Source organism: Mastomys coucha, unplaced genomic scaffold (assembly GCF_008632895.1).
Source record: "Mastomys coucha isolate ucsf_1 unplaced genomic scaffold, UCSF_Mcou_1 pScaffold22, whole genome shotgun sequence".
NCBI lineage: Eukaryota > Metazoa > Chordata > Mammalia > Rodentia > Muridae > Mastomys > Mastomys coucha.
In genome coordinates, this window is record NW_022196905.1 from 20,848,826 (window position 1) to 20,865,653 (window position 16,828).

A 16,828-nucleotide genomic window follows, 5' to 3' on the forward strand; every position below is an offset into this window, starting at 1 on the left:
TCTTTGTATATTAGTGCATTGTCACTCAATTGCTTGGGTGGGTACCTGTGGTCCCCATGTCTTTCCTATTTCCTAGAAACAGACTTGTCCAGTTCTCCTCCATGCCACACTGACTTGAAATACTTTATTTTTACCACAAATCTCACTGCTGCTTCCTATAGCATCTTAGCTGTGATATGGACTCTACATACAGTCTGCAGTTTTCTGGCCCGAGCAGGTGACAGCCTGTAGTCCTCTTTGTGATTTTTAACAGGCCATATCCACTGCTTTCTGCCTTTGTCTAGTACCTTTTGTTATCAGAATCTCATACATACAACATATAGATTAACATGACACAGAGACAAGACTCCCAGGCAGTTAACCGGCAGTGTAGAATAGACTGCTTACAATCCTGGGTGCATTGCTATCTCCAGTTCACAAGAACACACTTTGGACTGAGCTACCAGTTCTCCAAAACCATAACTCAATATACCAATACACCAAGAGTAGTTGGGACAAAACCTAACAAAAGCTGCATGCAGTCCCTTACTTTTTCTTGTTTGGGTGCTTGGTTTCTGTTGATCTTTGACTTCCATACCTCCCACGAAGGTGCTTTAGTTCATTTCTTGGTTTTCCTGTAATATATCCCTGGGAGAGCCATGACCTTAAGTTTTTCTACTCTGACATCTTGCTGATGACTGAGACTACTTTCTTTGCTCTAAAATAGTTTGTCACTGCAGGTGCTGCTGTGGTAAAGAAGATAGCAGAGCCTAAACTATTTGTTACTATTTGATGCCAATGAACCTCAGTCAGTGGTGGTCACTCTGCTCCTCCAATCACCCTCAAAGGAGGAGAGGCTCCATGTGATGCTTGTCTGTGTGATATATGCATGAGGTTTTGATAATAAAAGATGCTCAAATGTCTGACCAGAAGAAGCCAGAAAGCAATGGGTGTGGCCTGTTAAGAATCACAGAGGGGAATTATAGGCTGGCAGACATCAGGAGCAGGAAACTGCAGACTGTAGAGAGCATATCAAAGCTAAGACTTTAGAAGAACTAACAGTGAGACTCTTGATAAAAATGAAATTTCCATTTTAATATAGAAGCATAGAACATAGAGGAGAGAATATCTAACATAATCAGGAAAGGAGTGGATAATAAGTGGGAAGAACAACAGTTAGTGTCCCTTCCAGGCATGGACAACACACAGCACTCTGATGCCCTGACCTGTTCGCTGCCTCAAAAAGAAAACTGTGGTTGCTTGTCTGGCTACATTTACCTGTTTCTTGTAAAGTAAGTAAGGACTAAGGTGGCAGGGCTGCTCTGATCTCTCCTCTCCAGTGTTCTGAACCCTATTGCATATTTTCCTCTGCTCACTCCACATCAGTCCTGTACTGAGCACCTGGGCCTTCTCTGCAGTACCTTTTTCCCCCCTAACATTTCTCAGAGGGCCATCAGTTCTGACTTCAGTCATTTACTTCAGAAGCCCAAGTTTCTATTTTAGCTCTTAAATACCTTCCTGTCTCTGTCCCCGGTGCCCCAAACTTTCTCCCATCTGTTTGAACTTTAGCATGCTCTTTTCTCTAGCCTCACCCTGATCTTGACTAAATGCCTTTACATTGTGAGAAGTGCATTTCTCTCGTTCTTTCTCTCCTATTCCTTTTACCACACTACTCTTCTCTTCAACATTGGAAAAGACCATCAATTGGTTGACTATAACGTCTTTTCTCCTGTCAGTCAAGGTCAAGTAGAATTTGGCTACAAAGAAAAAAGTCCTTGCAGAGAGAATTCTCCACACTCAACTTCATGACAAGATCAAACTGAACTCCTTGAAATCTGAAACACACCAGAATTTGGCCTGTTGTCCTGACTTCTAGAATGCCCAGTTAACCTCAAACCATTGTTCATCACTCAAGGAATGCTATGATTCTCCTTGATAGACAGATTGTCCAAAGAAAGGCCCTTTCAGTGGGACATGAGAGAAAAGTGAAGATGGCTTCTAGTGAGAACAAGAGGCTACCATTCCCCAAAGCCAAACTAGCTCAGTGCCTGCCTCATAGATGATTATAAGGAATCAATAAAGTGGGCAAATAGTGCCTATCTTCCATTTTTGTCTCAGTTTTGAAATTATACTTTAATCAGTATTTCTCCCTTCCATTTCTCCTCTCTAAATTCTCCCATAATACCCCTGACTCTCTCCTTCAAACTCATGTTCTCTCTTCTCATCATTAGTATATGCATATATGCATATGTATACACTTATATATTCCTAAATACAATCAGTTCACTTCATATAAGACTGCTTCTCTGTATGTTTCCAGAGCTGACCATTTGGCAATAGACATGTAGTTAGTATACGCTTGATTGCCAGGAGAAGACTACATCTCCAGATCACAGCTTCCCTCAGTTGCCTATAGTAAGTGAAGGATTGAGGCTTCGCAGTCTTTTCCCAATATTTGGGGATATTTCAGCATATTCATTGGTGTCTTCCTTGCTCAGATAACATTTGGGCAGTTATGTTAGTAAGACTTCACCAATTTTCTCATCAAGGAAAATTCTCTCTGCAACAGATGGAGACCACTACAGAAAACCACAATCAAACAAAATGTAGAGTTGTAAAGCCTAGTGTCAATGAATACATCTATAAAAGATTATCTTATAAATTTTGACACAAAAATTAAAAAGAAAGCATGAATGATAAATCCTAATGGAGTCCCTGATATAGTTTAGACCCTTAATTAAAAGCATTCTTCTGTCCCTACACTGAATGATTATATAACTCTTTTGTACTTCTCTTAGCCATGCACATTTTAATACTTGATATTATCCACTATTATAGATATAATCAGAGTGACAAAACTAATTCACCTTATTTTAAAAGGTTTCAGCAGTCTGGAGATATAGGCAGAGGTAGAGTACTTGCCATTTCTGTGCATGAGGAAACCACCAAAAGTCCAGGAAAAGGATAAAGGTAGAGGTGCTAGAGAGATGGCTCAGTGGTTTAGAGTATTTGTTTCTCTTATAGCAGACCTGGGTTTGAGTTCCAGTACTGTCATGGTGGATCACAACCATTTGCAACTCCAGTACCATCCAGGGGATCCAGTGCCTTCTTTTGTCTTCCTGGGGGACAAGGCATGCACTTGGCACATAGATATACATGTAAATGAAGCACCCATACATAGAAAAGAAAAGAAGCCCAGTAGGAAACAAGGAGGCAGATATTAAAAGCAAGCAAAGGGAAACACCTCAGAGTAACTGCTCAGCTCTGTCCTCCAAGAGGACTGATGCTTCAGCAAGCACAAGGTAAACAAACTGTCGCAGCTGGGACCTGTGGCTGCTAAGGTTTCTGGACTTTTGTTGTTGTTGTTGTTGTTTTCATAATGGTACATAATTAACTTGATAAATTATGGCTTATCTACCCAACTAAAGATGGTAGAGTCCTCTAAACCAAGAAAACAACTCTGGATTCTAGAAATGGACCTCAGCCATTCTTCAAAATGAGAAGCATAGGTAATCAGTCAGTGGTTGACACAGGTGATTGATGAGCTGAGAGGCCAACATAAATCAAATTACAATCTTCACTTCTCCGATGAGCACACATTAGGGAAATCTTTATTCTCTACTACAGTGTTCCATGTAGTTGTGTCCTTAAATTTTTAATTTACTTTTGCTTCTATATGGTATTAAACTGTAGAACAATTTTTGAAATAAATTCTCAGAACACCTTTTGTTTTACAGACAAGGTCACAGATTCAAAAGGTTGAACATTTCATGGGAGAGACAGAGGGAGTCCAGAAGTTGGTGCATTTTGATTCATGCACTGTTGATGGGAACTGTTCATCATTCCTCATATTATTCATTATTAATTATTAATTAAAAGTAAAAATTTTAATGTAAAAAATAATGTAAAACTTCTTCTTTAAAAAATACTGTTATGCTATTTGTGACTATTGTGAAGGATGTTGTTTCCCTAATTTCTTTCTCAGCCTGTTCATCCTTTGTGTAGAGGAAGGCCACTGATGTGCAGAACCAACTATACCACTCCTGGGCATATACCCAGAAGATACTCCAACATGTAATAAGGACACATGCTCTACTATGTTCATAGCAGCCTTATTTACAATAGCCAAGAGCTGGAAACAATCAAGATGTCCCTCAACAGAAGAATGGATACAGAAAATGTGGTACATCTACACAATGGAGTACTGCTCAGCTATTAAAAACAATGAATTTATGAAATTCTTAGGGAAATGGATGATATGAATCTGGAGAATATCATCCTGAGTGAGGTAACCCACATGGTACGCATTCTCTGATAAGTGGATATTAGCCCAGAAGCTCAGAATACCCAAGATACAATCTACAAACCACAAGAAACTCAAGAAGAAGGAAGACCAAAGTGTGGGCATTTTGATCCTTCTTAGAAAGGGGAACAAAATACCAATGGAATGAGTTGCAGAGACAAAGTATGGAGAAGAGACTGAAGGAAGGACAATCCAGAGACTGCACCACCTAGGAATCCTTCCCATATACAATCACCAAACCCAGACTCTATTGTAGATGCCAGCAAGTACAGACTGACAGGAGCTTGATATTGCTTGTCTCCTGAGAGGCTCTGCTAGTGCCTGACTAATACAGAAGTAGAGACTCCTAGCCATCCATTGGACTGAGCACAGGGTCCTCAATGAAGGAGCTGGAGAAAGGACCTAAGGACCTGAAGGGGTTTACAGCTCCATAGGAGGAACAACAATATGAACTAATCAGTACCCTCAGAGCTCCCAGGTACTAAACCACCAACCAAAGAGTCCACATAGTGGGACTCATGGCTCCAGCTGCATATGTAGCAGAGGATGACCTTGTGGGACATCAATGAGAGGAAAGGTCCTTGGTCCTGTGAATGCTCTATGCCCCAGTGTAGGGGAATGCCAGGGCCAGGAAGTGGGAGGGGGTGGGTTCGTGAGCAGGGGGAGGGGAGAGGGAATAGGGTTTTTTTTTTTCAAAGGGAAACCAGGAAAGGGAATATCATTTAAAATGTAAACTAAAAAAAATATATAATTAAAAAATACTGTTATATTGAAAGTAGTCCATTTACACCTATAAATGAATAGCATTACCATATTGTCTCCAGTCTGCATCATCAGCAGGTAAGTGCTGCCATAGTATCAGGTTGTTGAGATGATTTAGGTAGGAGGGTAGAGAATGGAAACCCTTCTGGTTGTACCACACCTGAAACAGAAGATGATGGATTTCATGAAGATGGTTCTTATGTCTATTCTTGGGCCAGAATACATGTGTCATAAGCTTCCACGGCACCTGAACACAGGATTCAGAGCAATGTTCCCTCATGGCTGACAGTGACAGCCAATTCCAGTCTGCTAATTTTATATTTATCTCAAGCATATAATTTACAGCTAAAAATAGATTAATTTTCCCCAGAACAAATGTGAATGTAGCTTTATAATTACAGTCTCACAGGATTTGGGACTGAAGCCCATTATATATATTTTTTTCCTCAGTTGGTAAGCTAATGAAATTTGACCTGCAAATTAAAGGCGTGGAAGATGATCAGAAAAAATGATTACTTTCAATTTAATAACTGCACGTGGAACATTATTTCTCAAAATAAATTGAATTGAACATTTGTTGAGCATGGAGAATAAACCTATGTCCCTCTTGAAGTGAACAAGGTGAAGGAGAAAAGAGAGACAATATAGTAAGGAACAGATGCTAAATATCATAAAAACTGCTAATCGAACCACTGCTTCCCATTCTTTAAAATATCAAGATTTTAATAAAAACTGATATATGTACAGTAAGGCTCTAAAGCTGGCATCTTCAAGAAATTCAAGGAGTCAGCTATCACATTTGGGTCATAATTCAACTGTCACACAGCTCTAGCCATACTCTTTTTCAATAGATAATCTATACTGATGAATAAAAGCTACTCCACACAGCATTAATGCTTAGAGAAGTCTCCTTGAGTTTGCACACAAGAATATTCTAAGTGAGAGCTCAGCCTCAAGCCACTTGTCCTCCATCTTTCTGTGACCAATTTTTTTTTTGTTTTTGTTTTTTTTTTTTGTTGTTTGTTTTTGTTTTTTTGAGACAGTGTTTCTCTGTATACCCCTGGCTATCCTAGAACTCACTCTGTAGACCAGGCTGGCCTCAAACTCAGAAATCCGCCTGCCTCTGCCTCCCAAGTGCTGGGATTAAAGGCATGTGCCACCACCGCCCGGCTCTGTGACCAATTGTAATTCACAGGACCCTGAATAGTAGTTTGTAGGAAGAGCTAAGTAATAAAGTGGGATACATATGAAATAAAATGGAAACCCACTATACAAGTCAATGGTTCCCAATTCTTTTACTTCAGTAGACAGCCACCCCATCTTTCACACAACTAACTCCTGTTTCCACCTGCTTATTTACTTCATAAAGTTATCTTTTAAACTGCAAGGAAAGGGAGGCCATCTTAAAACCTACTAAACACCAAGGACATGATATTCATTCTGTGAGTGTTGGAACTCGGCCTAAGTACATTAACACAGCACAGCAAACTCTACTCCAAGATATAGGGTGTTTTAGAGCTATGATACTGCAATGCAAATTGAGACCTGATATCTGGGATGGAGTAAGCACTAAGCTAAAAGAGTGTGGATTATATCTCAGAAGTATGTTTAGCTCTTTTGCCTAGCAGACATTTCCTTCACAGTTCTAAACTGTGACACACATACACACAGACACACACACACACACACACATACATACATACACACTCACTCACACTTGTGCACACAGGCAATGTTCATTTTATATTCCTAGGAAACTTAAGGCCCCGTTAAAAGCAGTTCACAATCTCATTCTTCACCATGACGCAGTTTTATTAAGAGTTTAACAAATGAGAAGGAAAATGAGAAAGAGGAGGGAAGATAATGTAGTTATCACCCTAGATCAGAAATTTTCAAATTTATTTTGATTTTGCCTGTTTGTTTTAACATATATATGCCATATACATATATGCATATATATATATATATTAGATTTACAATATCTTAGAACACTGATAACAGCAAGTTAGTGGTAGAGGAGGAATAAAAGAGCTGGAGAGTTAAATGCCTCCAACTGTCTGGGCTTTGAGGTTTGCATTCTAGAATACACAAGGGGCCCCCATTTCTCAACAGCCAAATTTCTTGGTCTTTTGTCATGAGACTCCGTGCTTGAACACTTGCTTTGAACCACAAAATGAGACAATAGAAGATATTTGAAAAGATCAGAGATGTACGCAGCATCCTTTCTGAGCTCTGATATTACCCAGAGGACCTGGCTGAGTTGACCTACTGGAGGATAAAACACAGAGTAAGGATGAGCTCAGATTTCATGCATACACACTCTGCAGTGCATTTCATGTGGCGTGAACACTCCTTCTGAATGTCAGGCAGGTGTTTTCTTCCAGAAAACGGGACCTGTTACCAGTTCTTTATTTCCATTTCTCTCCTCACTGGCTGATCTAAATATCTGCTTTGCACTGCTTCTGATTAGTGGTCACTTCCTAATAGAAGGAGTTGTAAAGAGACAATCTTCTATGCTTACCCTGCTGATTCTCACACAAGACACAGATGTACTATGGTTTCATAGTGGTCACTCCTCAATCACAACATGACTCCCTGTAGCCTATGCTAGCCTCCTTTAAATTTACAAATTAAAACTCCCTGTAGGAAACCTGTTTGAATTATATCATATATATATGTGTGTGTATATATATATATATATATACATGAAATAGAAATAATAAAGACACTGATCCATATATATGTTTGTCTATATCCATAGCCTCTCCTGCCCCATTCCTCTGAGTATGTGGCTTTGGGTCACACAATGCATTTCCCAAGGCCAGCAAGTAATAAAGCGACTATTTTCATTTCAACTTCCCCCACTCATATGGATATTTTCCTTCCTTAAATATTCTAAAGTAAATCATCAATCTTCCTCCTATCAGAAGCCAACAGCCAGTTAACTACGCACATGCTCACTCCTGAGCACAGTGAGCCCAGTGAAAATGATAGCAGCAGAACTCTACAGGTTCTGAATAAATGGCCTTTCTTCAGGCCATTGAGGTTTAGAAACTTTGGGATTGAGTATTTATGTGGGATCAGTTATCTGACATAGCAATTAACACTGGCAGAAGGTGAGACTGTCATAGAAACTGAAAATACAGGGCACCACTTTAGGATTAGCACCTTGGTGACAAGAGAAGCTTGTAGGAATTTGGATAGAGGAGTGAAAAGGTACAGAAGTGCTTGGGAAAGTGGCAAGATAGTCTCTGTGGACCACTGATAAATGTGCGTTCTTATTACAGAGTGGTGTACATTTGTCAAAAGTGTCACCTATGCTATCTCTGAAGACAAAGTACAGAAACTTCCCAGCAGACGTGGGTTAGAGGTTTCTAAGCAAAATGCTAAGAGATAGAGTTTCATATTACAGCGCAAGAGTCCAGCTAAGTGGCCCTCTCAAAGGAACAGAAGGACCTTGCACTTCAAGGTGTACAATGCTCCCTGGCAGTCTGACACTCCCCAGATCCCAGTAATTAAGCTTAAGAATTCACTTAAGTGCTTGTCTCAACAAGAACCACAGGCACAGCAGCTTGTGGTCCTTAATTACATCAACAAAGAGCCTAGATGCTGCCCAGCAAGCTGCACCAGGCAGTCAACACCTAACTGAACTGAATGCCCACTGCAGGAAGGTGTACAGCCCAACAATTCTGCAGGCCAGCCGAGACGCTGCTCAGTGACCATTTTTACATGTCTTCTTCACATGGAGCTCTGAAGGAAGATGACAGATGGTTGCCCAAGAACAGAGTTACAGACCATTGCAACTGATGGACTGGGAATCACTCTCAGGAGCCAGAGTCAAGGCCCAGCTCAGAAGCACCTTCACAGCCAGACTACCAGAGGGCATCACCAAGTGCAGCCCACCGCTGTCCAGCCCTGCAGTCACAGACTAAATGCTCTGTACTGAGGAGCCTGCTGACTTGTAGCTACTTGAAATACTTTTTTTTTATTTTGCAATAAAGAACTGAGTGAGTGAGCCTCCAGGAATAGAATTTAAACTGTTCTTGGGCTCCTTTTTCAATTCTTTTATTGAGTGATCTTCATTTGAGAGGGCCTTTATTAATTTTTTAAATCATGTAATTTTTAAGATGATCTTAAAATTTTCACTAAGGATTTTGCAGCATTCAAATGAAGTGTTTCTTTCTTTTCCTTCAAAGAATTCCTTTCTAAAGCAACATTGTCATGTAATTGCTTTCCCTGTTGGCCCAAAAGTCAGAAAGTGAGACAGTTTAGTAAAGGAAGTAAAACCACATTCTATTACCTCCAATTCTTGCTCTCAGGAATCACAGGTAATGACTCCTAAGAAAAGGAACTTAGAACAGAAAGAATAGAAAGTCAGTCTGCGTGCACTCACCTCTGTAAAAGTGTAGGCAGAAGAGAATGTTTTATACACACACATGCACACACACAGGCATGTGCATTTGCATGCTCACATACACACACAGGTGTGGACCATGTCTTTGGCCCCTTTTTGAAATGTATATGCTGGAAAGTGAATTTGGACTAAATAAAATATACACTCAAAGTGTCAGTGAGGCTATCACTGGCCCTGGGAGGCCTTCCATATGCCCTGAGTTAGGTACTAAGTCATCTTCATATCCAAATTTTTATTTTTCCTTCAAAGGGACAAAGAAAATCATCCTTTATATCTTAAATACACCCAGAAAGCCGAAGGAAAAGGCTGCTGAAAGAAAATGAAATCACTTGACAGGACAGCTACCTCTGGGCTCTGATAACACAGCCCTTCATTCCTCTCACAATATCAGATTTCTTGGTTTTCTAGAAAGAAGTACATTCCTTGAAGGGTTGATAGAGCTTATTCAATCACCTGTAAAGAGCACATTAGGTAGCAAAAAACGAAAAATCTCCAGAAATCACCACCAGTGCAGAAGATGCATATAGACCAACAGAAACAGGAGTCAGAACAACACACAAGCCACTTCTGCCTGACCTCTGGGCAAGAGGCTTATGCTCCGGGCATCAGTAAGCAAAGGCACAGACATCTAATAGCAACAAGGAGTGTCTAGATGTGAATAGAAAAGTCAAGACATTGTTACAAGCTTCAATAGGACCCTACTACAAATTAGTCATATTTTAACTGTATCTATATAATACCTTTCAATACAAATCAGTAAATCCATTTAAATTATTTCCCTTTAAGTTCTGGATGCTGGTATTCTCATGTTGAGCTATAAATCTATACACACATTGATTTTAAAAAGAAAAGCTATTTGAAGAGCCCTCAGCTGAAGGAGGGGTTTCTGCGCAGTTGATACTATGACTTGGAATTTTCTTCAGGGATTAGACTGTAAAGTACAGCTCTTGAGACTTTCTCTGGGGATTTTCGTGAAATGCCTGTGGGGTGCTTTATCACCCACGCAACCCCCACTCACAGTTGCTTATGTGGATTAGCCTCTCCATTTCAAGAGAAGCGCAAGCACCCCTGCTTCCCAGTGAGGAGTGTGACTCCCAGGCACACAAGGGTTACAGCGGTTATGTGGTGAGTTTATGAGCAGATAGGAAACCTACACAGGAAAGAAAGCACTTGTCCATCTCTCCATTCACTGCTTCAGGGTGGATTTAGCTTTTTCCCCTAATTTATTGTTTCCAGTTCCCTCTCACCTGCCTGTTCCTTCCCTAATCACAGCAACTAAAAGCTTTGATCCTTCCATTTTTTTCCCCAATTTAAGCTTATGTTGACTATTTCCTTGTAGGCGGAGGGGTATGTTATTTATCACTTATGTATTCCCACTATGGAATTTTATCCAATTCTTACTTTCTCCCAATGAGGAACCTCCTGCCTTCTCCCTGCAATTCTAATGGAACTGTGCCTAACTCCTAGGGTACACTTGTTAAGATACAGAAACCCAGAGCATCTAAGATTCATCTTGACTTACTGCTCTTTGTATTGCGTCAGATTGGCATGCATACAACCTTTTGAAAGATGAGGAGTTCAAATCCATGAATAGGAGAATTCTCAGGCAATCATGAACCATGATGGTGGTTCCCCTCATGGCAACCACAGACATCCTTGTAAGTAGATCAGACCTCCTTTTACATTAGTCTACTAGATGAAGTCCTATCTAAACAAAAGGTACTGATCTGTTTCTTGTACTCCTATACCTTCTAAAATAATTAACTCTTTTCTTCTCTCAAGAGAATCTTCATAATATAATCATTCTCAATTTTCAGCAACAAACACTGGTATTTGATCTGCCTTCAGCAAGCCCATACTCAAAAATGTATTTAAGATTTTGTTTGCCTTAATACTTTCTAAATCATGAGAAAGGGAATTCTATTACCTTTGCCAAAGTCCTTGGTTTTGATATGTTTGTCTTCACATCTTCAGCATCATTGGGTGTTTGCACTCCAAAAGACCAACCTCCAAGCCTATTAGTAGTAAACATGATGTTAGTCCCAATCAGATTACCAGGATTCCACTCAAAGGGTGATTCAGAGCCAAAACATAGCAGGTACAGTCATCCCAAGACAGTAGTCTGCTGAGCATGTCTGACCTACATCATGACCTTACCAATTGATACACCCGCTGATGGTGGTGACCTTTACCTCAGTCTGGCACCCAGAGAGAGGGTGTCATTTATGAAGAAGGAATAGGCATGGCTCCCCATGCTAGAAGCTACACTTAGTAGAACTTATCAAGAAACAAGCACTGTGGAAGGACAGAACTGTGACTCTCAGAACTCTGTTTTAATTCATATCTGTTATTCAGGACGGGTTGCTCCAGTTCAAGCTTATGAGTGACTAGTTTGGCTCCCCTGCTCTGCTCTTTCCCTTTACCACTCTCAGGGCTTGCCTGGCTCTAGAAGGCATCGAAGAACTACAGTGGGTGAGGCACTCCTCTTTTGAGTTGTCCCAATACATTCCATCAGTTTTATCAATTACCATGCTGAGTTGTATAATCATTAACTTGCTGGATTGCCTTTCATGTAGCTAATGAGTTTGTCCTGGGTAAGAATTATGTAGTTTTATCTCTGTGAGCTGTATGGTATCTTACACTTATCAAGCTTTTCAGTATAGCTGACATAAGAATAAAGGTACACATTAATATTGGCTTCTCAGAGTCTGGATGGAAACAGACTGAAGAACAGTCCTGTGCCATAACATCCTTACTGCAAACCTTAAGGAATAGGGCTGCCTTGCCATCTGGCTCAACTGAATTCACGCATCCATTCAACAGGCTTAGACTGGGTACTTCTGATATGCCAGGTACTATTCCAAGTTCTGTGAATACAACTTTTATCCCATCAAGGTTAAGAAGGAGAAGCAGAGATTGTGGGATGTATTTAAGAATGGTAGGAGGGAAGGAAGCAAAAAAGAAGCAGGGAAACAAGAGAGCAAAGAAGGTCAGTGTTGAGAGCAATGGTAACATACTGGCCCGGCAAAGGAGGAGAAGAAACAGGTGCAAGGGGGTATGGTATCCTAGCAACATGGGCAGTGAATGGGAGGTCTGCATCTATGAAGCAATGCAGTGCATTTTGGGGACTTGGGAAATTTGACAGAATAGTAAGTGGTGCTGTCATTGCAAGCAATGTGAAGTACATATATCTAACTAGCACATCTGTAGTCACCTCTTTCAGTTTCCAAAAATTCAACACAAAATTTTCCCAAAAGCCACAAGGAATTGTAAGACATGATTTGTTCCCAGGTTCCATTACTACACAGGTACTACATGGTAGAGGAAATTTTAACAAGAGATCATTATTTCATTATGCCATTAGCTCTTCTGCTCTATTCCCTGATGCAGCAAAACTGCCACTGGCTCCCCTGCCTCTGCCACTCATGAGATCTCAATTGATATGATTTCCCCCAATGATTTAAAGTCTGAAAGCCAGCAGTGAAGAATCTGATTGAGGTTTACAACATGGCTTTGGAATTCATATGAACATCAGACTTTTGGGCTTTACTGCACATTAACATTTGAAACAATTTTTTTTTTCTGAACTATGGTTGACTCTCAAAGTCTATGAGCTCCATGCATCTGTGGGTTTTTCAACCAACTGTGGATAGGAAATATTCAGAAAATAACTGTGTTTGCATTCAACATATATAATTATCATCATTATTGTCATTATCCACAAAACAATGCAGAATATCTGTTCACATAGCATTTGTACTCTGGTACCATAAGTTATTTAAAGATGACTACAGAATGGGGTTCTATGCAAGTACCAAATCACCATTTTGAATAAGGGATTTGAGCGCCTGAGGATTTGGGTACCCTCTGGGTCCTAGAACCAGTCTCAGTACATGTGGAAGGACAACTGTAATTCAAAGAAAATAGGAAGGATCCGGTAAGAGTTTTATACACACCTTGGTTTTGCAGATGGCACCAGCAAGTACTCTTCCACATCATAGCCCGAGAGGTTGAGCAATGTGTGTCCCAGGCAGTTGGTCAGAGAGGGAGTGCCAGCACTTTTATTTGGACACTTCTGTAATTGTTTTCAAAGAAATAAAACAGAAACTTTTTCAGAACCCACAATCGACTTACTGATATTACTTTAAACTAAATGTGACTTTTCCTAGCTTTCGATTTTTAATAAATTATCTCCAGCCTTTTATATATTCTGATTTCTGAAGTCTCTTTAAGAGCCCCCTGCAGTCAAGAGTTTCGTCAGAATTCCACTGTGCCCTCTGCTGTCAATTATATCTGAGAACTTCAAATCCTTTTTTGCATGTAAGTTTGGGCAGATCTGTAAGAACTAAAAAGGGAAGATGTTTTCATTGGTGTGATCTTTCATTTGAAGGAGCTGCAAGAGTCGGAGGAAATGAGTAGGAGAAAGATAAGCAGACGATTCAAAGACCTGTGTTTCTTTCATATGTGCTGGAGGCCAAACTCAAACAGCCTTCTGAGGTTTGCCTAAGTCTGCATGATGAAATGGTCATCAAATGAGTAAGGAGGAAGTGGCCAACCCACCAGTCATGGTACGACTGCCACCCCACCACAGACAGAGCTCACACTAAATTTGCTCTGCCTCTACTTCAGTAACAGCAAGTTTGGAGGAAATAATATGTGAAAATAGAAAAACTGGCTCTGACCTTTTTACCCCAGCATTGGGAGTATGTTTTCCCTTCAGAACTGGAATCAAATCACCCTGACCTAATGTGTGGATTTGCTGCTCTGTTCCTATGTACATGCAAGAACTGTGGAAAATCAAGAGGGTCATAGAAGCTTAAAGTATGATTTTCAGAAAGGTGTGGAATAGATATCAAGAATTTTAACTGCTGGAAGTTATGGCTTAACAATGTGGGGAGCCACAGCTGCCACCATATATATATATATATATATATATATATATATATATATATATATATATATAGTGGTATACATACATATACATATATTGAACACATGGTCTCTAGCCAGAGCAGAGAGCATTGATAAACAAGCCCTTAGTTGGAAAAGCTGAGTGCCTCTAGTTTGTGATGTGAGCTGACATAATTTTCCCGTAGCCTATTGTGCTTTGCCATGTAGTCAATGCTGATTGGGACCAGGGAAAGTATTTAACCCACAAGGGCTAGGAGCTGGAAAATAATTAGGAGTAAGTATGTAAGGATAGAAGTAAGATGTAAGGATAGAAGTAAGATGTATGTAAGAAAAGGAATAGAAGTAAGATGTAGGGAATAGGAGTAAGTAAGATGTAGGGAATAGGAGTAAGTAGGAAATAGGAGTAAGAAGAAAGTAGTAAGATGTAAGTAGTAAGATGTAAGTAGTAAGATAGAAGTAGTAAGATGTAAGTAGTAAAATAGAAGTAGTAAGATGTAAGTAGTTAGATGTAAAGATGTAAGTAAAATAGAAGAAGTAAGATAGAAATAAGTAAGATGTAAGAAGCAAGATTACAAGGTCCCTGATTAAACTGCATGGGGAAGAGCTCATGTTTGCCTCCTTATTTCTGCTGGACGGAAAGGTGGCCGACATAACAAAATTCTCACATGTGTAGAAATTTAAAAACTCAGATCAAAGAAGCAGGATAATTGTTGCTGTTAGATGCCGTAGCAGGAAGAAGGGAACATTAGAAAACTGTTGGTCACAGTTCCAAACCTTCAGTTAAACAGGAGGTATAAGTTCGCAGGCTCAGTGCACAAGCTCACTCTAGATCAAACTATGCATTGAATACTTGAAAACTGCTGAGTTCATTCTCTTCTAACACAGAAACTTGAGCAAAGTTCTGTTACTGTGGAAGGACTCAGCAATGCTTTGTATGTTCTTTCCTGTTGGGCGTGGTAGAAAAATGCCTTTAATCCTAGCACTCAGGAGGCAGAGGCAGGCAGATCCACGTGAGTTCTAGGATAGCTTGGTCTACAAAGTAAGTTTTAGGACAGCCAGGGCTGTTATACAGAGAAACCATGTCTCAAAAAAAAATAATAATAATAGTAGGTAGGTAGGTAGATAGATAGATAGATAGATAGATAGATAGATAGATAGATAGATATTCATTCCTTCAGGAATAGCTTGCCTTCCACAACAGATGGAATGATTATTCTGATCATCACAAATGCATACATAAGATGTCTACTTAGCATTTAAAATACTTAACCAAATTAAAGTACCTTACTCACAAATTCAAATAAGAACCTTTAAAGTTTCCTTGCCTCTGGTATTTCTTTCTAATCCTCCTTCTAACTGTGAATCAACATGTATCTTTCTAAAACACAATTTTTATTTTGATGAGTCCTTTGCTAAGAAAATCAAAGTTTTATGACTCAAGCCCTGTAGAAAATATATTTAGCCTCTCTTTCTAACTCTTGTGTTTCATTATCTACAAATACACCCTCTGCAGTCAAATATTCTACACCTGAGCTATACCCCCCCCCAAATGATGATTCCTTAAATATCAGGTTCCTGTTCCTGGAACCTGTCAATGCCACCATTTGTGGGAATGACTTTCATTCACTAAGTTACAGATCTCCACTGAAGAAGTCACACTGGATTGTCAAGGTAGGTCCCAGTGGCATCATCTGTGTATCTCTAAAATGGAAGTAGGGGAGATTAGACAAGAGTGACAGAGGATAGGGCACCACAGTGCCATACACTGGAGTTGTAGAGCCACAATCCAACAAATGTCAGCTGATGTTATCAGAAGTAAGCCAAGGAGTCTTCCCTACAGATTGCTGGCATGTAGTGTGATTTCAGAACATACCACTGATTTAAGATTCTACCCCAGAACTTGCAAGAAGAAAGTTGCTTATTTCAGCTGTCCCGCATAAAGCAATTTGCAGCATCAGCCTGAGGAACATAGCATCCTTCTGGAGTTTTACACAAGGCCACATCCATCCCTGATGGTGAGATGATGCCCACAATGCAGCTATTATTTACCAGAACTCAGGCTGAAAACATCCTGTTCATTTTTCAGGTCCGCCAAGATTCCTGTCACCCTGGGAGATTACACATTGCTGTCTCTCCCAGATAAGGACTGGAGTTAACCCTGGGATTCCAGACTTGTAAAGAGGCAAGGAACTATGGATATGCATGAGGAAATAGATGTGGACTAGGGACTTCTGAATGGCAGAACTTAGGGAGGTATTATTTTTCTCTTCAGTCAAACACAGTTAACTGAGATTACCATGATGTAGGGGAACTAATGTTCCCTGCACACTTTCCCATGTCTCTCCAGAGGTAACCCTAAGGCACAATGATTCATGCCTCAACTCCCTCCTCTGAGGTCCTTGGAAGACTATTAAATTGACTGCTATTTCTCAAAGTGTGTTCCAGAGAACACAGAGTTC

The 16,828-nt window shown here is 40.1% G+C and overlaps 1 protein-coding gene across 1 annotated transcript in view; it reads right to left on the reverse strand.

Moving 5' to 3' along the window:
* Positions 1-16,828, reverse strand: part of Abca13 (ATP binding cassette subfamily A member 13) — a 437,491-nt gene that overhangs the window by 127,892 nt on the left and 292,771 nt on the right. The window contains exons 46-48 of the mRNA XM_031342061.1: positions 13,415-13,533; positions 11,386-11,473; positions 5,093-5,204 (exon numbers count right to left, since the gene is read on the reverse strand). Coding sequence (XP_031197921.1) covers positions 5,093-5,204; positions 11,386-11,473; positions 13,415-13,533 — 319 coding nt within the window. The remainder of the gene's footprint in view (positions 1-5,092; positions 5,205-11,385; positions 11,474-13,414; positions 13,534-16,828) is intronic.